General features: G+C 35.4%; 1 protein-coding gene across 9 annotated transcripts in view; it reads left to right on the top strand.

Moving 5' to 3' along the window:
* LOC145690843 (uncharacterized) overlaps positions 1-24,324 on the top strand; it is a 112,356-nt gene that overhangs the window by 19,847 nt on the left and 68,185 nt on the right. For 2 of the 9 annotated variants that reach the window (XM_081766193.1, XM_081766194.1), the window contains exon 3: positions 421-8,873. The exons of 5 other annotated variants lie outside the window; for them this stretch is intronic. In XM_081766193.1, coding sequence (XP_081622319.1) covers positions 421-1,591 — 1,171 coding nt within the window. In that variant the 3' untranslated portion in view covers positions 1,592-8,873. Of the gene's footprint in view, positions 1-420; positions 8,874-15,259; positions 18,022-22,470; positions 22,568-24,324 lie in introns of those variants that run through there. 2 more of the 9 variants (XM_081766199.1, XM_081766191.1) reach the window with 2 other exon arrangements.

The following is a 24,324-nucleotide window of genomic DNA, read 5'->3' as shown; positions in this document are numbered from 1 at the left end:
AACGTTCTATATAGTTGTATGTTTCCATAACTGTTCACCAAGTAGATTTGTATACAACCTAAAGTAGTTTTGTCAAGTTTAACAAAACGTACAAAATAGGTCTCTTGAAAGTAGCTGTTATTCGTAAAAGTATACAAAATGATCGCTTTTGCTGTTGCAATAGTCTTTCCAAGCAGCTTGATAAAAATTCAGCATAGCATAACAGCAAAAAGCTGCTTTTCTTATATGTATAAAAAAATGAAAAAGGAAAGCTTGGTAAGGTGAATGTAGAAAGTCGCCAAATTCTACTTCACACCGGGCGCCAAAATCTCTAGTTACTGTTCTGCTCTGGTGGAGCCTCAGTGCCAAAATCTATCTAGTCGAATCCGTCTCCAGAACAAATGTCTGGTAATTAATCAAAATTCGTATTTTTCTTTTCAGTGCACTTCGTTCATCACTAAGTACTTCTCACATTAGATATTCTGAAAATAATCAATTCATTCACACAGGCACGAAATATTTTTCTTGCGAGAAGTGTGGCGAAGAGTTCAGATTGAAATCAGAGCTAAGAATTCACAACTTAATTCATAGTGGCGAGAAACATCAGTGCGAAGAATGTGGTAAAGTATTCAGACTCAAGCAAGTTTTGAAGATGCACTTGTTAACACATAAGGATCAAAAGCCTCTCTCATGTGAAAAGTGTGCCAAAGGTTTCGTTTGGAAAATTGACTTACAGAGGCATATGTTGATTCACACCGGAGAGAAGCCGTATTCTTGCCAAGAATGTGGCAAAAGCTTCAGACGAAAATATCATTTGCGAAATCATACTTTTCTTCATAGCAATAGAAAGCCGTATTCTTGCAACCAGTGTGGGAAGGCATTCGTCTTGAAATCATATTTAGAAACACACACATTAACCCACTTAGGTAGGAAAAGGTATTTTTGCGCCAACTGTGGGAAAGGTTTCACAGATAAATTATGTCTGAAGGTTCATTTATTAACGCATTCAAGTGAGAGACACCACCGTTCTTGCGGGCTGTGCGGCAAGCTCTTCTTAAGCGTTTCAGGCCTGAAACTCCACATAAGGAGCCATAATAGTGAAGAACAGTATCTATGCAACGAGTGTGGGAAGAAGTTCAAACAAATATCATCTTTAAGAACACATATGTTAATTCACACAGGTGGTGAAATCCACTACTGTGAGCTTTGCGACAAACAGTTCAAATCAAAACCGGGATTGAAATATCACGAGTTAAGCCATAAACATGATAAACCTTACTCTTGCAACGAATGTGATAAGGCATTTAAATCAAAAAGTATTTTAAGAGTTCACAGTGTAATTCACACGAAAGAGAAGGCTTTTCCATGTCATGTATGTGGTAAAAAGTTTAATCAGAGATCAAATTTGATAATGCATATAGCACGGCATTCTAATAAACGCACTCACATATGTGACATATGTGGCAAAGGGTTCAACCTGAAATCGAACTTAGCAGACGATATGGCAAAGCATACAATTGAGAAAAGTTATGATTGCCAGAAGTGTGATAAACAATTCAGGTTTAGGCGAAGTTTGATCGCTCATATGTTACGTCATGATAAAGCAACCTAAGAAAGTGTCAGATACGTCGCAAAATAATAATATTTGATTTCAGACATAATATTTTACTTCATAAGCAAATATTACGAATCTTTTCTGATCCTAGGAAAGCATTCTAAAATCACGCACTTAAGCAAAGCTTTGGAAAATATTCAACACTTCTCAGGATCTCACAAAGGTTCTAATTAGCAACCTACGTTCGTTGTTGGTTGGCAAATAATATAATTCGAAATGTGGAATTTGGGCTCACCGATCGAATTTTTATCAATCTGAAAAATGTAATTTTAGGAGGACTGCATACTTATATCTTAGATGTAAGAACGAAGGGATTTAATTTTAGAAATAACGTGTAATAACCTGTGCAGAGAGAATTGGTGTCTGCGATTCGTTCGCGCGTTAAGTTTGATGTCTGTATAGGTACAAATCTAGAAAATTTGGTCTAAAATTACTTTTTGAATGTGTTCTGTTAACCCTTTCTTTATTTGATTTAAGACAAACGGTCACCTAAGTTTGGACTACCGCGTTGACACATAAAGGAAAAGCGCAGATTCAAGAAATACCTGAGCTCCTTCGTGGCTAAGCGGTTAACATACGCGCCCTTGGCGTGGGAGACCCGGTTTCGATACCCGGCGGGAGCTCATGTGGTTTGGATTCCACGTCTCATATAGCTTCTCTGCTTAAAGAAACGCTAATCTAAAATCAATCGAAAAATACCTGCAATATTTTCTGTTATTTAAGAAACAAAACAAATTACATTTGTACCGAAAGAGTGGGACGAGACTTACTTAAGTAGCTGAGGTCTTAACCCACACACTTGAGGGTACATGACGCTTCAGATACAAATCAACTTCCACAAATTATTTGTTTCTTCATACTAGTTGTTAAGCCTCCTCAACTGTTGATTCAAATATTTCTCTAACCGCCTCAAAATTAATCTACGATGTCTGAACCGTCGTACTAAGAAATCATGATTTCCTAAACATCTCTCACTTTATGGTTATCATTTGTATGTGAGTAAGTGTTAAGCAAAGGTAGTGTCAGTTTCTATTTGGCAGTGTTACTGTTACATGTTTGGTCTAAAAGTAGCTTCGAGTTCAGAGAACCTTTTTTCACGAGTAAGCCATTTAACTTTAGAAATCAGAAAAATAATTATTGAAACAAAAAGCACTCCAAGACTAGAAAAATTAAAAGTCATATTTCAAATTTATATGAGTAAGACCCAACATCTTTTGGCACGTTGTCCCGAAGCTTTGTAAAGAACACCGTTTGGAAGATAATATTTTGGATTATATATTACGATAATAAATCGGTATTCCAAAAGCAGTGTCATTGGTAATTTATGCATGAAGGAAATATTCTCTGGCTTCTTTCTTTCGCTTGTTCTAAATGGATTTATTTTCTGGTCTATTCTACGTGAGTTTGCATCGAACCTTGTACTGTGTTCCAGATGCCAACGTGAATAGTAAACTATGTTGCTAACAAAGGGCCAAATAAAAATTATAACGAAAACATCAAATAATATTTTCGCAAAGATGAGGTTTTCAGGTGATGCTCAAAAGATGTATAGTAATTCTGGGGGAAAAGTTGCTTTCACAAGTTCACTTTGGGATCATATCCGTAACTTTGTACATAATACGTTCTACATTTCTGTTCAGTTTGTGAAAGAAAACCATATAGAATTACAATTGATTAACCGATATAAATTCTCATAAAACAGTAGACCTTTATCTTACTAAGATTATTATAATGCGTTCACATTAAAGTACAATTATGAGTCGTGTATTCCTATATGCTTAGTACCATACTTTAGAGGTATCGTGCAAAGTGTTCAACTGGAAATTCAATGCCGTAGTATATACAATACTTTCTTCAAAACTGTAAGGCAAGCAGATCACTGATAAATCCCTTTAACGAAGGATATCACTTTGTATCTAAAATTAGAGACAATAATAGGAAAGTACTTTATAATTTTCTTAACATATATCAATAATGAAGCAAGTAAGAAGTCAGCGTGTTTCTATATTTAAAGTTATATTCCTCTTTTTACGCTAGTATCTCAAGCGGACCCAAAACCCCCCTCCCCCAATGGCAGGCAAGTACACTTGTAGCTTACATCTGTTTGGTGTATTACATATTTATCATTTATTACAAATGTGTTTATTTTCTGTTTTTGTCATATTTAAAATAGACTCACATAAAAGATTCTCACCACATACGATTGGTTAGCGTTTTCATTATAAATTTCCTAGCAATTTATATGTATATAGTTATTTGAAGTTTAACATCAAAGAACTATGCAACTTGTCTAAGGGACAGAGAATTTTGCTATTTATTGTGATTTCTAGTTATGTTATATATGAAATAATATGCCCTATCTTTTACTTTTTTCAACTCATAACTTGAAATTGACTTATACAGCTAGAAACTATTAAGTATAGGTTGAAAGATATAAGAAATGATAGCTCTTTCCACCAGCAGAATTGTTTCATTATACGCCTGATAGCTGGATAGCAAACATGACAGTACAGACATGCCCCAACACAACGTGCCCGTATATTTCTCCAGTTGGAGGAAGAAGATTTAAAATTACTTAGAGAAACACGAGATAGATAGGCGTAAATTCAATCTTCCTTAAGTTCTAGAAGATATGAATTAAATCAAAATAAATTAAAACAATATGCATAATATAGAGACAAGGAAGCATGGAAAGCAAAATAAAAGGACAAAGGAGGAAAGAGGGAAGGAAAAAGCGAAAGACATGGGAGTAAACGAAATTTTAACGCTTGAAGATGAACAATCTCTGACTTTCTGCTTTCACTTTTTTCTTTAGTTTTCCTTCCTTTATGGGAGAAATCTCCGTAGCAATCAAGAACTTCATTTACAATGCTTAATTCCTTGAAAAAATACCGTTAGGTCTAGGCTGGTAATCGAACCCTTAGAATGACAATCTCACGCTGTTCATTAAGTTGCACATACCATGCCAAATATGCTTTCGAATCAGCAATTAAACGCAGTATTATCAAATGTATTGTTAAATTAGTGACTCAGAGATTTACTCCGGATTCCATTTGAAGTTTGAAATTTATTTACGGCGTTTAGGTATCTCTGGCTCCCGCTTTCCTATTTCCTTAAAAGCATTTGATCTGCAAATCAAGATCAAGCAAGAATTAATTAACAATATTGAAATCTTATTAAAGCACCATCATTATATCATGGATTAATCGAGGATTAAAAGAGTGATTTCGTAAATCTCCGAAACGAGCCATAGTTCTTAAAGGAGATGTCGCATCGTTAATCCATATACGAGTGGCATCTCGTAGTGTTATCTACCACACGTCCAGTATATATAACGCTTGGAAAAAGCAGTTGCCAAACGCGGACGTGGATAAATCGGTCAAGTGTCGGCTTGTTGAGTGACACAACACCGGTTCTTATAACGGCTGGTACGAGTTATTTCTGTTTCTTTCAAAATACATTCATATATGTTCATGTATTATTAATAATTGCTTTAAGCCGTATGTGGTTTAAATTTAATATTACTTCCGGTTTCAGTATCTATTTTCGTAGAATAGAAAGAGTAAATGCTTTCAAGATGCGGTCTTTTGCAATTAATTCAGTATTCGAAAAATAGATTTCATTTGTTCTGTTAATCTTCTACTCAAACTGGAATTGGTACAAACCCAGCCATTTTCTGTTTCAACGTTTAACACCATACAAACAAAACGGTAACAGTCGGGAGCGGTTTCTGCAAACGATTCAAAGTCTAAAACACCATGAGTATCCACAATATTATACAAAACCCGCCTGTGGTTAAAACTTACTATTACTTATCGTTTCAATACCGCTTTCAACGTTTATCGCTATGAAACGGAAACCGTAACAGAAAGGAAGAAGTGGTTTTGGCAAATGATTCAGGCTTTTAACACAACATATCGCTATTATCCACATAATTCGACCGAAACTGAAAATTGCTAAATTTACTAGAACTTCCGGTTCCAATATTGATTTCAGTAGAGCAAAACGGTAAAAGATAACAAGAAGCGATTTCTTGCAATAGATTCAGCGTCTCAAAAATAGGTTACTTCTCCGTTGAAGCTTTGTTTAAAGCAGAAGTTGTTAAAATCAGCCATATTCGGTTTGAAGTTCCATCGACATAGAACGGAAACAGAAACAGATAGGGAGAAGATTTTTCTTAGAACCCATTAAGAGTTTCAAGACGTCATAATTATTGCCAAAACTCTACCAAAACAAAAACAAAAATGGTTCAATTTAACCATTACATGCGATCTCCATACTTACTTCTATAAATCAGAAACAATAGGAGATATGAGAGCGGTTGTTTGCAATCAATTCAGCGTCCCAAGTAAATATTCCGCCAAGAATTTAGCGTCCCAATAAAATTTCCACCAAACCCAATTCAAACCACAAGTCATTGAAATTAGCGATGTCCGGTTTCAACGTTTATCGCTAGGGAACGAAAACGATAAGAGACATCGAGAAGTGGCTTTTTGCAAACAATTCACCTTCCAATGAGAACAATACCGTGATTGTTCACGACACTCTACCCAAACCGAAAGTGGTTCAATTTAGTATTACGGTTTCAGTACCTTTTTAACCCTTCGAGCTCCTTCGTAGCAAGCGGTTACCATACGTGCCTTTGGTGTGAGAGACAAGAGTTCGATTCCCCATGGGAGCTCATATGGTTCGGATTCCACGTTAATGAGTAGGTCCACGTCTTATATAGCCTCGCTGCTGAATGGGACGTTAAACTCAACATCAGCAACTCATTTTTAACCATTATCGCTATAGAATAAAAGTCGTAACAAGTAGCATGAACCTTTTTTTTTTTTTTTTTTTTGCAAACAATGCATAATGACTGTTCACAACTTTATTAAAAATGGATATGGTTCAAATTTATTACTTCTGGTGGCAATATTGTTATCCTTACATCACAAATGCTAAAAGCTATCAAAATGCTGCTGCTTACAATCGATTCAGCTTCCCAAGAATAAATTTTATTTTCCCTTTAGCACTCTATTCAAGACGGAAGAAGGTCAAATTTACTATTGCTTCCGATTTCAATATTTATTTCCGTAGAGCAAAAACGGTAAAAGCTATCAAGATGAGCCGTTCTGCACTTAATTCAGGGTCTCAAGAATAGATTCCATAGTTTGCATTAAAGCTCTAATTGGGAAGTGGTTAAAATTAACCATTTCCGATTTCAACATTTATCGATATAAAAAGCAAACGGTAACAGATAGCAAGAAGCGTTCTTTTACGAACGATTGAGCGTCTCAAAGTAACATAAAATGACTAGCGACAGCACTCTACCAAAAGAGGAAGTGCTTTGAAACAGAAGACTAGTAAAGGAAGGAAAGTAAAGTAAGTTAAAAAGTTCCCTAATAAAGTATTAAAGGCTGAATATGAACGTCAAAAGTCACACTATTAAAGGCTGAATATGAACGTCAAGAGTCACACTTGTACGTCAAACGCCAATATTGAACGTCGTACATTAAACCTGAACATCAATTATTTAGTTAAACATACAAAACGTACGATCAAATGTAAATTAACATGCATAAACGTATAAAAACCCACGATCGAACGTACGTCAACATCCGTAAACGTATATAACTTATTATCAAAGGTAAGTTAACATACACTTTCAATATACTATTATCACTTTTTACGTTTTTTACCTCCAACGTTTAATCTAGTAACGTTAGTGGTCTCTTCTTTTTAGAACACCCTGCATAAAGTAATTGTTGGCTGATTATTGGCTAAAGTAATTTTTAGATTCACTCTGCATACTAATAAAAGTGTATAGATGTATACAGGGTCTAATTTTATTATAATTGGTATGTAAATGATTTTTTACCAGTGTTTATTGTTTACTGCTTGTTTTTACGAAAATTAGAATGATTTCTTAATAAAAGGCTTTGCTGTTTCTAATATAACATATGCTAACTTATGTAATGGTTAAAAGATAATAGTAAAAGGGAAGATACTGGACTATCTTAGAAGAATTCCAGTCCTGTGCTTTTCCATCCGCGTTTTGCTTTTAAAAGGGAAAAGAAGAAACACATAAAAGCTTGTTTCCATTTATATAAGCTAATTTGGATGCATATCCTTTCTCGCTTTTGCGTGTATGTTGTATTTATAAGAGTTTATCAATCTAACTTTCCTATTATCTTGTATATAAGCCTTCACATTGCATAGATAGAAAGTGAAAGAATCAAGTAATGAGATTTCTGGCTTCTTTTCTCGTTCATCTTGTCTCTGTTTTGTGTTAGATGGGAGTTGATTTGCTTGCTTCTGTAACTAAATCAATGAAGGAAAAAGTTTTAAAGAATTTTATTAGTTTGTTTATCGACGAGTTGCTTCTTACTGCAGCCCATATCTTTTTGAGTTTCTGTGCGTAGTTTGTATCTAATTCCTTTTTACCCGTACAATGCATGGCTTTTTTGTTCTGTGAAAAAATAGTTTTCCGAGAGGAAACAAAAATGAGTAACAGAAGTACCGGTACGCTTACTAGTGCCATCTACGTGGAAACTGTGATCTTGCAACCAGCTTCGAACGTTCCCAATCTGTTTCAATATACATTAGCAACTACACATTGTTATGTAGGAAAGAACAGATTATTTACCACTATGGCCCATATCCCTCCCACTATGCATTGTAGGGTTAATATTTTATCGTAAAGGTTCTCCTAACTCTTCAAATATATGTTCTTTGTTATTTACAAGAAAGCTGCTATTCTTGACACTCACTGGTAATAATAAGTTTATTTGCAAAATCAGATTGTCTATCGGAATTATGTTTAGGACTTCATTTTTCTTTGCCACTTGGTCTCATAGCCTAAATAATTGTTTTGTATTTCGTATATAATATACAGAGAGTCCGTATATTATATGCGAATTCACGAAAGAGGAAAAAAGTGCAGAGGCGTCAGATTTCTTTGTAATAATATTAAATATTGTACTTTTCGATTTTTCCTAATTTTGCTGATTAACATGATTTATGTGTGTTTGTCAAGTAAGTTTATTGTCTAAATACATACTTAAATACTTATACATCTAATCTTTTTAATGTAATACATTTACATTTATTTTCATCACCACAGCTGTATTTGTGGCTATAAATTTCGTTTTTCGATTACCGTTTCGTCCATTAAGTATCGCGTATTTTGATTTACTTGTACTAATGCTGAGATTGTTACAAATTAACTAAAATCTAATTCTTTCAAATCTTTGTTGTATTAATGACTTCTTGTACTGTTTTCATGCTCAATAAAGGCAATTTCATCAGCAAATAACAAAAAGTTTCCTTCTAAATCCAATTTAACAAAAGAATTTACAAATATAGCGATAAGCAAAAATCTTGAAGAACACCGCAGTTAATTTTACAGTAGTTAGAAGTCTTGTTATTTACGTCCGTTTTCGTATTTATTTCTAAAGAAAGATTTAATTAGATTTAACGAATTGTTCCTAATGCTTATTCTTTCCAATTTGAGTAATAATTTATCATGTGGTATGGTGTCAAAATCTTTTCGAATATCCAAGTATTCAGTCCATTTTGCATTATTGTCTTTCTATGCTTTTTCAGTTAGCTATGGGATTTTTTTTTTTTTTGTATTTTTGACGTTTGTAAATCCATACTGATGTTCATAAAAGTAATTATTGCTTTCTACATATTAACGAAACTCGCATGCAGACAGTTTTCATCTAATTTAGATACTTTCCTAAGGTTATATATATATATATATATATATATATATATATATATATATATATATATATATATATATATATAAGTCGATAATTACTAGGAGTATTAGCCCAACCACCTTCGAATATTGGTATAATTTTGCATTGCTTTCATTTACCGGGAAAATAGTCTTTTTCTAAACAGATTGAACCAGTGTTGAATTCAGACATTTTCACCCGGGGGGTTATGTGAACTCCTCGGGGGGGGAGGGTTCTTTTTCTGTATTTTTGCAAGAAAGCAGCATATTTAACAATTCCATTCACATGCAATCTTACCTAATATTGAGACTAATTGCTGATAAATATTCAATGTGAGATTATAATTTAAAAAAAAACAATCGTTTAATTTTATCTAAAACATTAAATAAAGACCGGCAAAAATATTTTAGACTAAACTTTAACTGCTATTTACAGTAGCTATTTTTGTTATTATTTACTATACCCAGTAGTTACTGTTTGTTACCAATGTAGAAGTTTTTAAAAAGATTTAAATCAACTCTAATATTTTTTGTCCTAAAACAAACATACATAGGAATATCTTAACAAAAAGTTATCATTCTTTCTCTGATTTCTGATTCTAAATCAAGCATATTAACCTTGGTTTCTACACTGGAATAGTTTAGTTTACGAAATCTTCAGTAGAATTAGTGCCTTGTCGTGGAAAATAAGTGCTTGGGGCGAGAGTATAAGATTACATCCCCGTACATATAAGTGAGGTCGACAGACCAGCCGCGAAAGGTGAGAAAATTTTAAAAAGTAAACCCTGCTTTTCCTTGATTTTGAGCACTTTTTATTACTTTTTCCTTTCATTTATATATGTGAACATGCCCACATGTGTACATGTGTTTCATTCCTCTCTTTTTTTTCCTTCTTTTCTTTTCTTTTACCCTCCCGAATTTTGCGCCCCTTACTTCGGCGCCCGGGACCGTCGCCCCGCTTGCCCCTTCCCCATGGCACGGCACTGATGAGGATCTTCGTCACCTTCAATAGCAATCTTTCACTTATATATTACTATTATATTGATAAATTCTATATAAATCTCTAACCCAGGAGGGATAACTGTTCCTCCCTGATCCATCTAAATGACGCCCACTGAATCTCGCCCTTTAACTGACTTATTTTTAGTTAATGAAAGGTGTGTTTACTCTAACAATCGTAAAACACATTTAAGTCTGTCACTTCCGATGCGAGAAATGGGATTTAGGCGCTCTATTTCAAATAATGCAAGAACTGTACATTTTCAAGAACTGAAGTCTGTTGACATCAGAGATCATATGGAATGATCGAAAGATCTTCCCTATCTTTCCTTTCCTATCTCAATCTGTGCTAGTGCTACCTACTAATATATAATATAGGGCGAGAGTATAGTACCTACTACAATACAAACCTTTCTTCAACAGTTGACAATTTCATGTTCTGGCAAACTCGGCCATGGCGTTAAGAAATACAGGTTTTATTGACTATTTGGTATTCAATCTTAGATATTACGGGTCTTATGCAGAGTCGTTCTGACGAGTGATTAGTGACATTCTAGAGAGTTCTACTAACGTATGTTCCATGCAGTAGTCATGCTTTTAGTATGACGCTAATCGTATGTCAAAATGACTCTGCATAAGGCGGTACATGTTTAATATTTATATCGAATGGGTCTGAGTCATTTATATATATATTGAGAGATCGGATTTCGTCTGCACGTGCACGGAAAGAAAAGCAAATAATTGGGTGAAGTGATTTCTACATTTTGTGACTGAAATTTTGGGAGTTTCTCCGGGGGGGAATGAATTTTCTTCGGGGGGAGATTTCCCCCGGGCTACCCCCTGAATTCATCCCTGGATTGAACACATAGCACAACACTTTTCCTATTAGAGCACTACAGTTCTTAAGAGGCAAAGTATTATTAACACTCGCCCAACGGGGATCTGGTCAGTTTTGACACATAAATGGTACATTTTAATTTTTTTCCTTTTTCTGACCACCACAATAGTTATTCTTCTTTTAACCTACGTACCATGCAATAACATTTCTACATTCTTAAAATTCTTTATTTGTCAACCACAAATAAACAATTCTTTGTCCGGATCTTCAATGACTAGTTCTCCGCTGTTAATGTAGAGGATATTTTATCTGTCTACCTCACACCGTTCTATTTGTTGCCATTTTTCTTATTCTGCATGATCATTTCTATTCTATACTCATTCCCTTAGCATACTCCAACATGTCAACAGTCTTGCCAGGTGTCAAAAATTCCCACGAAACGGGAAATTCATATCCGGCGGGAATGCGGGATATTTCCTTCCAAATATGTAGGATACGAGATAATTTTCTTCAAAACATGTACAAATGGAAAAGCACGGTAGAACTACTTATCTATATATATATATGCATATCTGGGTGTGTTTGTGTGCCTTATTTATTTCCGGTAAACATTGAATCATATTGGAAAATTTCATGTCTACGAACGGGAAATTTCCCTTCACGAACTGGTAATATTGCCGGTCAGAGTAAATATCAAACTGGATGGACTAGTATATATTTTCTAAAATAGACCAAGACCAGCAATGGTCTTTCTGACCTAGGCCCCCAAGTTTTTTGAGTGACAAAAATAATTAAATATATATATTTTTGAAAATTTATACAAAGCTATCATAGTCTGGCTTCTAGCTGCCCCCCACTTTTTACCTTCTAGAATCGCCAATGAAGACCAATAGGCTCATCACTAATATTAAGTTTTAAATTAATTGGAAATCTAGTAGTAATACTATGTTTTCCTTTTAAAAAAATAAAATATTGATGGGTCAAAAATGACCCTATATTTGTCAGAAGCGTTATGTTTAGTATCTTCGCTGGGCCGCGGTGGCTCAGTGGTAGAGCGTTCACCTCTGGTGCTTGGGGTCCCGGGTTCGATCCCAGCCCCCGCCAAGTGAACTTTGTGGTGGACAAACATCGTGTGCGTGGGTTTTCTCGGGGTTCTCCCGTTTCCTCCCACTTTCTTCATTCCACCATTTCATTCATTACTCATAATCACCATCGCCTTTAGCCTAACCGGCATAATCGTCGGACGTAAAACTCAAAGATTTCATTTCATATTTTTAGTATCTTCGCTGGGCAGGTGTTAATAATTCCGATTTGAGTGCAGTTTTGGCCAAGCTTTTGAACCAGATTTTCCTTAGGTAGATACTTATGAACATCGCACTTTAAACAGCATACATTTAGCTATTTTTCCTGCCGATTTTCTTTGAAAAACCTCGTATTGAATAAGCCATTGGTAAATTATATCCCTAAAGAAAAATTCAAATAACACTTAAATCACGGTTAAACTAAGTTTCCTTTTACACATAACAGACTGCCTACCGTTAAGGATAACACTACAAAATTGATTTTTGTGGCATTACAATTATAAAAACTTACATAAATTTTACAAACTTACAAGTTTCGGTACTGGTAGTGGAATCTACGACTTACCTAATTTTTGATTGGGTAGATTGATTTTTAAACTTTGTCGATCGATCATTGTTTAACCTCCTCGGTCCCTGCATTCCCTCCAAACAGGCAGCACGAAATTTAGTACTCCTTCATTCCTAGAATTAAAAAAATTGAAAGCCTTAAGTCCCAGCACTTCAAGACGACATGAAACACAATAATTTCCAATAATTAAGTCAGCATTTTACCTATGAAGTATGAACTAGCTTTACTAGGGTTTTTGAGGTCGCTGATTCCGAATCCTAGGTCAAATAACCTCCATCACGACAGGTTCAAGGTCATTTATAGGTCAAATAGAGAGGGAACATTGCAAAAATCTGAGCAAAAAGCCCATTAATGATTTTGAGAACTTGGATCCGATTATGTCATTTCCTTCACTCGACAAGGACATTACAGGGTCATTTCAAGGTCAAACTTGAGAAACCATCGGAAAAATTTTAAAAATCATAGATCTGGTTTTGGGATGAACCAGAAGGATTCTTACGTTTTAGAATCTTTTCAAGATTTAGAAAGGCTACTCGATATCAGCTTTGCTGACGGTTTGCAGTGAATGATGGCAAATTGCCAGGCATAGAAGTACAAGATGGTCCGATATAGGGTATTATTTCACTTGTAAGTCCGGTGCTAGGACATTAGGTTGTGCACATGTAGCTACTGTCCCATGATTTTTAGGATGAGCTCGATATCAACATCAAATCAAATACCTCAGTTAATGTTTTCTGCAATACATATAAGATGCTGGTAATGGTAATGAACAACGATGGAAATAAAGGTACAATACTGAAGGTTGAAGTTCAAGAATGATGAGATGTGAGTTGTAGAACAAATCTTTATTGAAGAAGACACTGTAAATGACTGACTGGAAAACTAAATGGACAATATTAATGGTAAATTGGATTAGCACCAACCTCGAATTCGTAATCAACTAGCCCGTGGCCGGGGGACCTACGGCACCTAGATTTTTTACAGAGAAAAATAATTAAAGCTATTATTTATATATTTTTGAAAGTTTATAGTAAACTTATGATATACCTATCACAGTCTAGGTTCTGGCTGGCTCCCAGTTTTTACCTTCTAGATCCTCCACTGCTTAAGCTATTATTTATATATTTTTGAAAGTTTATAGTAAACTCATGATATACCTATCACAGTCTAGGTTCTGGCTGGCTCCCTGTTTTTACCTTCTAGATCCTCCACTGCTTAAGCTATTATTTATATATTTTTGAAAGTTTATAGTAAACTCATGATATACCTATCACAGTCTAGGTTCTGGCTGGCTCCCTGTTTTTACCTTCTAGATCCGCCACTGCTTTATAAACTTATCCACGACTTTTTCAGATTTTTCGGATAGTTTTTCAAGTTTGACCTTGAAATGACTCTGTAATGACCTTGTCGGGTCAAGAGAAAGACATAATTTGATCCAGCTACTCGAATAACCTTTAGGTACTTTTTGTTTAAATTTTTGCAACGTTGCCTCTCGATTTGAGTTTCAAGTGTCCTTGAACCTGATGTGATGGAGGTCAACCAACCTCGGATTTTTAATCACCGACCCACAAAGCCCTAGCATACCCTAGTGAAACTCGATCATACTTCATAGATAAAATGTCGACCTAATTATTATTTCCAGTTTATGATGGAATGTACGCCTTTAAGTGACGCTAATAATCAGCAGATATCTCAAAAACGTGGGGTTTTCTGGCGTCGTGCCTTTGAGACACTTCATCAGGGGGCCAAAATACATAGCATACCACAATACCAACCAATTTAACGGAAACCGGATTTCCGTAAGCTCTGAGAGGGGAATAGAGTAAAAACTGTAGCTAGCAAACACACACACACAAAAAGATATTTTCAGTTGATGCTTAATCTGAAAATTAGAGAGGATTCTTCAGTGTTACAGGAGGAAAAATGTGCAAATAAGTTTTGGAAGGTTCAACCTATAATTCATTCACTGCTAACAGGTCCAGCTTAAATCCAAGGTCGAGAGACGTATTTATAGATAAACAAATTATACCATTTTGACGGGTATCTACCCGTCAATATGTAGAAGGTAAACTAAATTCTTGTGGTACAAAAAATTTTGTTGCAACAACACCAAATGGTCTTCCTTTGGACTTCTTATACTAGGATAAAGGTGGCAAAATCCTTGATAATTACGAATTCGGTTACTTAGATACCGGTACTGAAATTTACACATTGTTGTTGTTGTGTTTCTGTGGTCCCGGAAACCCCTAAAATTTAATATACTTCGGGAGGTCTACGGAGATCATCGTTTTCCGTACAGGTAAGTTATAATATTTTGTAACTTTTTGTGTTAATATTAATTTGATTTGTCAATGTTAACTTTGATAGGCTGAGACGTGATTTTGCGCACTTTTTGGGGTGATGAGATACACTGTTTCACGCAGTAAATTGATTCTCTTCATTATTACAGGATACCAGATGAAGTTCAACTATGCCTAAAATATTTCCGAAGGGACTTCCGAAAATCAGGAATTATCCCATTGGATAGCAATGAAATCCTGAAGCAGCTACCTAATCATGGTGAAGACGTGAATACAGTGGAAGATTTCATGGATGAAAGTTTGATTCATCATCTGCGCGAGTGGAGATATGCAACTAAAACAACAGGAAGAAGACCTACCAAAAGTCAGAAATTGCTTGTTAAGCCTAGAAGAAGCGTCCCTGGAACCGATACCGGAACCTCTACAGCGGGTGAATTGGATTCGGACGATCCATCGAGCCATGCTACTGTTAGCATATCAGAAATTGAAGCAGGAGATACAGAAACTTCCCGAGTGTCCCTTATCTAATCTTAGGGAGGGCGACTATAACTGTACCCTTGTTAAATTGAAGGATTCGAGAACAGGCAAGGAGAAACAATATGTCTTACAAGTTGTGGTTGCCGAGAATTCTACTCTAACCACCACAATTGAAGAAGTAAAAGTTATGGAACTATACAAGGCACATAAAGACATTTGTATGGCCCAACATTGAACAAAGAAGCGTCGGGTATCCAAACGACGGTTTCCAAGGTTCCGGTGTCCACACCATTATGCTACGGACGTAAGGAATTCCCATATAGTGCTCCTTAATATGGTGCCATATTTCTGTTTTACTACTAACTTTTACTGTCTTTAGTTCACTTTCTTTTTCTTCAGGACTCCTATCATATTTTTGCTGTTAGCGAATTCCGAAAACGATTGGTATCAGCAGAGCCATAGCTAAGGGGGGGCCAGCGGGCCCGCCCCGGGCGCTGATAGCAAGGGGGCGCCGAACGAGCAAGGAAAAAGAAAAAGTGGTGTTGGACATGAGTAAAAGATGAGTCGCGCCCAGAAAGTATTGGCGCCCTATTAGATTAATATTGCTGTCGGTTATCAATGAAATATGTAGATTTCTTTTAAATTTTCTTGCTCGCTTCGCTCGCAATCCAAGAGATTAAATAAGTCACAAGTTTTTACTTATTACTTGAAGAGTTATTATAGATTATTTCTTAATGACATGTGGTATACAAGGTTCCGAGTAATGACTTATAGCGTACGCAGGAGCATTTTCGAAACCAGAAACGAGCAAAGTCATATTCGGCGTTTTGACAGTGATGATTTTGCTCAGTTCAAAACGTTTTTCTACCCAATCGGATTAATCACGAAGCACAGTGGGGCCAAAGCACTGAATTCTTGGCAAAAATAAGAATTCGTAATATGAAGCAGAAAATTGAAAGAAAAATAATTAGTTCGGTGTGTGCAGTGGCTACAATAATGTTATTTCGACATTATTTCATCAAAAACATAGTTTTACATCATAAAAGGAAATATTCCTTATATTCGCTCTTAAATTATGTAACAGATTATATGATTGGCTTAAACAAACGCGTGGGCAATATGCTTTGGTTTGTCAATTTACGATTGGTTTACATTCTTACGCATGAAAGGAAAAAGTGTACTTGTTCATTTTACAAGTGAAGAGTAATAAAATTGAAGAGAAGTTCTTCTCAAATTATTTCAAAGTTGTGGAGGATTCGTTATGACAATGAAGATGCAAGGACGCTTCAATATAAAAATTATTTCATCACAAGTTCTCGACATGAATATATTATCAGATGTATTAAACATATTATGATTTACACGCATCAGTAACCTGTTTCATATATTGCATCGTGCATTACGTGAGCTCATTTCAGGGCTTGATTGGAACACTCTGAGTTCGAGCGAGCGGAGGCTCATTATTAGTTGATTTCAATGTCACTTATGTACACGCATCACAAAAAACACAATACTGAATTGATAAACATCATTTTTAATATTGATCTATCTTATGGTCCATAGATTGTTTATATGCTTTCAGTACCACAGTATTTTCCAAATATGATATTAAGTAGGGGATTATCTTAGTGATGTAAAAATGATATTAGCATCAACATCATTTGAAATATGATTATTGACTACACATCACATCAACATTCTAAATATACAAAACGATACATACATATCGGCTGTGTCACCATTTTCGCCAGCCACTGAATATCTACATGCAATGGAGGAACAGTCGCATTCAAAGTCAATTTCCTATCTTCTGTCACTAAGCAACGCTTCTCCGGCTTCAGCGGATAACCAAATTTACACGTCCCATGAGTTCATTGTAAACTGCTATCACTTCTTTTCCTGCACACTATCTCATGTGTACACTATTAAGGTTTCATTATAACAAATTATATCGAGTCAATCTTTTATTTCATTTTTCGAGTTTTTGCTAAGAATTGCCTGGTTTGGCCCCACTATGCGACGGTGAGAATGAAGGTATGAAAGTGAGAAGAGTGAAGAGACACATTCAAGCTGCTGTTTGCGCGGGAAAATTAAAAATAAAGGTAAACGAGGGGAACAATAACATTTTCGAATTTCAAGCAGTTGTAGAATAGGGGCTTAAAGGGTCAGAAGTTAGCCAAACGAAATTCAACTTTTTCAGACTCTTATCACTACCAATGATTTGTTTTTAAATTCCATTGACATATCAAATGCTTCCAATTTGGAGGTATTTATTGAGGTCATTTTTCATCAATTTTTTTTGTATCGCCAGCATATTATTTTGTGCATAAGTGTCTAGTTGTGTGATGTTTTTATCTATCTACATACATATAAAAGATAAGTACACGCACTCTTTATGTATGTACGTGTTAGTGTATTTTAATATGTTAATTAATAATAAATACCTTAAATTCAGAACTTTCGTTCATTAAGAAATTAAGTAATTACTATAATTTCAGACATTTTAGCAGCTAAAGTACATTTTAGATTTTAAGTACAAACATTGAACATATTCTTCACCTCCATCGATCAATATTTAGAAATTTACAAAGAAGGCTCCTTCTGAATTTTCATTACCTTTCACAAAATATTTCTTACCGTAAAAAGATCGAAATTAAAATACTATTGATGTGATCACATACAGAATAAAATTAAAATTTTACAATTATTACTGGAAATTAATACTGTCACCCATTTCGAACAATTTAAAAACACATAGTTTTTAATATATTGAAATTTCATTTCTTATGGATAGTATGAAACGCTGTAAATAGTCGTAACATTCCATAACTGTTCTCCTAGTGAATCTGTATACAACTAAAGGTAGTTTCCTCAAGTTTACCAAAAAGTCCAAAATAACACTCTTGAAAACAGCTCTTATTTGAAAAAGAATACATAATGATCGTTTTTAGTTGTTGCAATGGTCTTCTAAGAAGATTAATAACAACAAAGGCTTCTTTTCTTATATATATACAGGGCCGGTCCAGGATCGTCTGAGGGGAAGTGCACCAACATCCATAGGCGCCGACTTGAAGAAAATATTGGGGGGGGGGCAAACAATGAATAAATATATCATTATATTCAGTCGTTTTATATCAACTGCTTGATGAAGGCCCCTTCTCCCCTTCCCCCACGGACCTCTTTCCGCTGCATCCGCTCCGCTGGGAAATTCACGACCTAAGTCAAATTTGTCTCAAGGCATTAAAACAAATTCAAGTTCAAAATTTGGGAACTTCACTGGAAGTTTATACACCACATTGATCTTCACTTTTCATATCAGTGCTGCCAGAGTGTTGGTTGAAGCTTCAGTGCTCTATTAAACAGTTTTGAAAATGATGTTTTCTATCGAATAAGAAGACTGTTCTTAATATTGAATTAAAGGCACGACAAAGTTTACGACAGAAATTCTTGCTCCTCTTTGTTAATTTTTCCTCGACTTTATTATATTGGGGGGGACGAGGACTCTACCTTTAAATATTGAAGGGGCCAAAAGTGTTCTGCCCCCCAAAGTCGGCGCCTATGCCAATATCTACCAAAATAACCAATCACACTGAAACTCTTCAAAGTGACAGGCGACAATATTCTTTACACCTGAGAACTGATCCATTGAACGGGGGAGGGGGGAGTATTTTAAAGAGGGTCGCAAGTCTTATGCAGGAAAAAATGTTCTCTCCTCGTGGTTTCTGTTTTCTTCCCTACTTGAGAAATGTTATATTGTTTAGCTTGGTAAATACTTTCCCTTCAACCTTTAGAAAATCGACTTAAACTCTTTTTTTTTCAATGCTCTGTCCAAACGGAAAAACGATAGAAGAATGTTTCGGAAAGTGTTCCTATTTTCATTGGTAGCTTCTCATTTTAGATACTGTATATTTACAACGAAGGGGGTTGCACGTGCACCTTTGCACCCCCCTAAATCAGGTCCTGGATATATATATATATATATATATATATATATATATATATATATATATATAATGATTGGTAAGATGAGTGTAGGGGGCGCCGAATTCTACTTCGCCCCGGGCGCCGAAATCTCTAGCTACGGCTCTGGGTATCAGTAGGGTTATGTAGTTGTTAGGACAGTTTTGTAATGTTTCATGAAACAATAGTATGAATACACCATTTAGAACTTATATTCTACTTTTAAATATATGTAAATTATATCGCATGTATAATAGAAATACAGTTTGGAACACTTTAATATTTTTTGTAGCTTTCTAGTATGCCTCAGAAGACCCCTTTTCTGCTTTGATGTGATATATACTTATAAATAACTCTTCTGTCTCACTTCCCCCCTTTTGGTGGGGTGAAGCGATACACCATGTTTTTTAATTCTCAGCTGCAAAATATAAGTGCCAATAAAGATCAGACTAGTGGTTGTGACATCATACAATATGATCTATCAAACATTATGCCTCACAAGTTATATGCCGTATTTAAAAAGTTCTGGAATATAATTTGATAAGGCATTATTATCTCATTTTAAACTTTACAGCTGTATCAGATCACCCCCGTTTACGGTATTCGTGGAAAATCAGTAATCAAGCTCTGTAAAACCCTGCCTACAGGCGCCACTATTTACATGAACCGCTATTTTTATTCAGTTCCACTGCTTCACATGTTGCACTTTCATGTGAATTTTAAGGATTAGGTATCATTCAAAAAGGAAGCTTACCGTCCAATTATTCTTTGAAACCGGCTTGTGGAAAACCAGAGGATCGATCATGTTGTGAGAAATGATGGGCAGATTGTTGTCGTAAAATGGTACGGTAATAGACCTGTGACTCCGAATCCAATGGATATCTGTAAATGGTCAAAGAAAGGAAAACTGTATGAAGAAATTCAGCGATCAGCAGTTATTAAATCGTAAAACAGAAGTATAAGAGGTGTAGACCTCCTCGATAGAATAATTGGCATGTACAGAATATCCTCAAGCGCTAAGAAATGGACAGTTCGACTAATTATGCATTTTCTTGATTTCTCCATCGCAGCTTCCTGGATTAAATATAAGCGAGACCAAATAGGACTACAGACTCCGGTGAAAGATATTGTAGATTATCTAGGTTTCACACAGAAAGTAGAAGAATGACTTATTCAAGATGATAGACAGGAAGATACTACTGATCCAAAATATGTTCCTCATTCAGAATCAAGATATGCACGAGCCATCGTACCGCATCCATCTGGCGAGTTACGAAGGAAAAGCGTTCTTTATCTTCTAGAATTTCCTCCTCAAGTTTAAAAGAACCGATGTCGCTTACCAGGTTGCTCTTCCAACTCAGCTAGGATTAGATGCTCTACGTGTAAAGTATTTCTTTGTAGGAATCAAGAAACTGTTTCCAGCTCTATCTCTTCTTTAAACAAGCGTAAAAATTTCGCGGATTTGCTTGGGATACTAAACAGCAAAATTCTATCAAAAATAGTGTATAACATATACTTAAAACGGTTAAACTAACTGCAAACTATTTTTAACATCAATAAAATGATGTAGGAAGAAATAGCATAGTTCGATGTGAAAAATAGAAAAATACTTTAGTATTGATTTTCAGTGTATTTTCTTGTTTTAGAGAACCAGTGTCTCCTCCAGGATACATGAAGTTCTCCGTAAACCACGTGACCTAAAAAATAAAGAAACGTAAATTTTATAAGAGGAAGTAGTTTTACCAAACTTTTTTTTAGCCTAAAGAACTACCAAATTTCATGTTGTCTCGGGAAGATGCTGGGACTAAAGACGTTCATTTTTTATAATTCCTGAGACCGAAGAGGTTAAGAAAAAAGTACCCGTTTGCATCAAAAACATCTCGAACGCTTAATATCCAAGCAAAAATGAATCGAAGCAATAATGGAACAGTAAAGTCGAGGATCTTGGTGTAAACTGACATTCGTATTCACTGTCAGAGCCAGCATGTGGTGTATAATTTATATGAATTAACTTCATTTTAACAATAAACTGATTTTTATTTTCCCCATATGATACTGTATTGTGCGCCCCAGTGCTGGAAATAGTTTGTTGAAGAGCTGACCTGGACAAAACGACACATTGGTGACAGAGCCTTTTAAGAAAATATTGGTTTCACTCCTACCTACAGAAAAAAATAACATCACATTACATAAAATTAAAAAAATTAACTATGAATACCATGACGTTCGCGATTGAACTTCGCACGCCTGGCAAAGCGTTTCGGAGACAAACGTCATTGTTCAGTTTAGAGGTGGCCAAACAGGAAAACGATATATGAATGATAATACAGTCGAATAGGAGTAGCAAATGCATTTTATTAGCTTATCGATACTGTATGCCAAACAGGAGGTAATGTGCAACATGTGGGGCGCCATCACTCTTTACCACTCTCAAATAATTTCTCTTATCTTGCAAAGTGCGTATATTTTTAACCTGCCACTGTGTTGGGCATCCAAGAAAACCCCAGATGCCAAAAATGAAAAGTCTATCTCAAAAAATGGTAACTTCAAACTATTCACATCTTGCGACCTACCCTAGATAGACCTCCCTTTTTCTCCATCTACTCGTACAAATATCACCTTTTATAACACCTCTTTCCTTTTCGTTTAACACTTCTTACTTTTCCTTACATTTTTGCCCTGTCTGCTTGTCTCTAGACCTCTTTCACCGTCTGAACTTCTTCACCGATTTTGACATTTCCCAATTTTGTCTCTTCTTTCTCGATTGTGTCTTTTTTTATTCCTGATTGTGTCCTGTACTTTTATTCAATTTATTGTCTGAATCAAAACTCCTCTTTTGTGTGGTGCACATAAGACAATTTTGTCATTGTAGCGCACATGACTTTATCGCTGGCGCACCGACCTTTTATACCGATAAGGGATTTAAAGAATGAAGAAAGAAAGAAATTAAATTTAAATTGTAGTATCAGATGGATTCTCATAATTATTGTTAGTTGGGTTTGGGTTCTTTTTCTTAACGTGTAAGTAAAAGTGCACTAGTTTAAATGTGAAATAGTTTCGTGTATGTTATACTGTTAGGTTGAAATGCGTGAAAATAAAAAGTAAGAATAGGATAGGGTCGACATTTGGGGCTGCAGACAGCTTAATGTCTCCTGCGCATGAAATTTATAATTTTAATCAATAGAATAGTAATATAAAGATGAGAAAAGTTAAAATTATGGTGCAGTTTTACTATACTGATCCATAGATTGTCAAATGTGCAGAAAAAATTGGGCAAGTCTAATTTGCCCATTTCTTGTCGAGAACAGAATCCAACCGGCCCTACAGAGTTAGAAACCTATTCGTACTATTACTAATAGTACTACTACTTCAACTTCTACTACTACTACTACTACTTATGGATCCATATAATAAAATTGCACGAATATTATTTACATCGGGGCATTCAGGCAAGTTTTGATGGACCACTCGAAAGAACTATTGAAATGTTATAATTCTTTCATAAATTGCCTTCTTCGTGTTCTGCAAATTGCGTTGAGCGACATGACGTTACCCAATTTAGCATAGAAAAAATTTAAGTGGGGCACTTGAAGATAATGTTGATCAATTACAATTCTACGGTTTGCATAGAAATACGGCGTCCAAATGTATTGCATAAAAATTAGTGCAAAAAGAAATCAACCCGTGCTAGGTGGCTACTAGAGACCACGAATGAAAGTCGAGGTAGGGCGTAGCAGTTGGGCGCGCATGATAGCATGGTACTGCATCAACAACAGTGGGACTTCACGTAAGCGAGAGTAGTGAAAACAAGGACAATTTGACAATATTATGAGTTTCAATACGACTTGTATCATACTAGCAACGCTTCACTTGTAAGCTTTTGTACGCTGGTAAGAAGTACACCACTCGTTGACAATAGTATCAATACAGTCATTTTTCATACACAATCATTGTATCCGTCCTAAACCACTTTTAATGATTTTACAGTAGCAATCCTAATTTATAAATCTAAAATACAGCTGTGTTACTTTGTTTTTAATGGATTTTTCTTTTACAGAATATCGTTATTGTAAAACGTTTTCTTATAAATTCATTATTGTAAGACTTGATGATATATATGAAATTCTGACATAGTGAGAGGCGAAGGGATTCACTATAAACATGCACTCCGAATAGTGAGAGGTTTGGTAACTCACTATAATTAAGCACACCAACTATTGAGAAAAGGGGACTATAAATAAGGACCCGGAATTGTGAGATGCGACTGTACTCACTATAAATAAGCACCCCGAATAATGAGAGGCAAAGGGACTCACTATAAATGAGCAGAGAAATTCAGAAAGTCACTTCGATCAAGTGTCCTGTTACAATAAATATTAAAAGAGGTTTCAAATCAATCTATAACCTTCTGGCAGTAGCCCCTACCAACTATAATTGTTCTTGGCTATCTTCAGAGCATGGATTTAGTAGTTTCAGTCACCATACTGGATTCGACATTTTGAATTTTGTAATTTTGGCGTCAGATTCTGGATTAGCTCCTCCCCTAGCAGAATTTTTTGTTTCTACGATAAATGATTGTTTTTGGTCTATGCTTTGTGACCAACCCTAACTTTCAAAGGGTGGTTTCTGCCCTTAAACCCGCACCATTGCCGAAATAAAAAAAAATACGTGTCGATTATTTTTCGATGTTTTACAAGTAAGCAAAGTTTCATTCGAATCGGTGAGTTACACTTCGGTAAGTTTCCTTGTAAGATAGCGACCAAAGTTTTGCCCCATT

Source organism: Thermobia domestica, chromosome 7, assembly GCF_964235325.1.
Source record: "Thermobia domestica chromosome 7, izTheDome1.hap1.1, whole genome shotgun sequence".
Lineage (NCBI taxonomy): Eukaryota > Metazoa > Arthropoda > Insecta > Zygentoma > Lepismatidae > Thermobia > Thermobia domestica.
The sequence above is the reverse complement of the archived record's forward strand: the minus strand, read 5'-3'. Positions and strand labels throughout refer to the sequence as shown.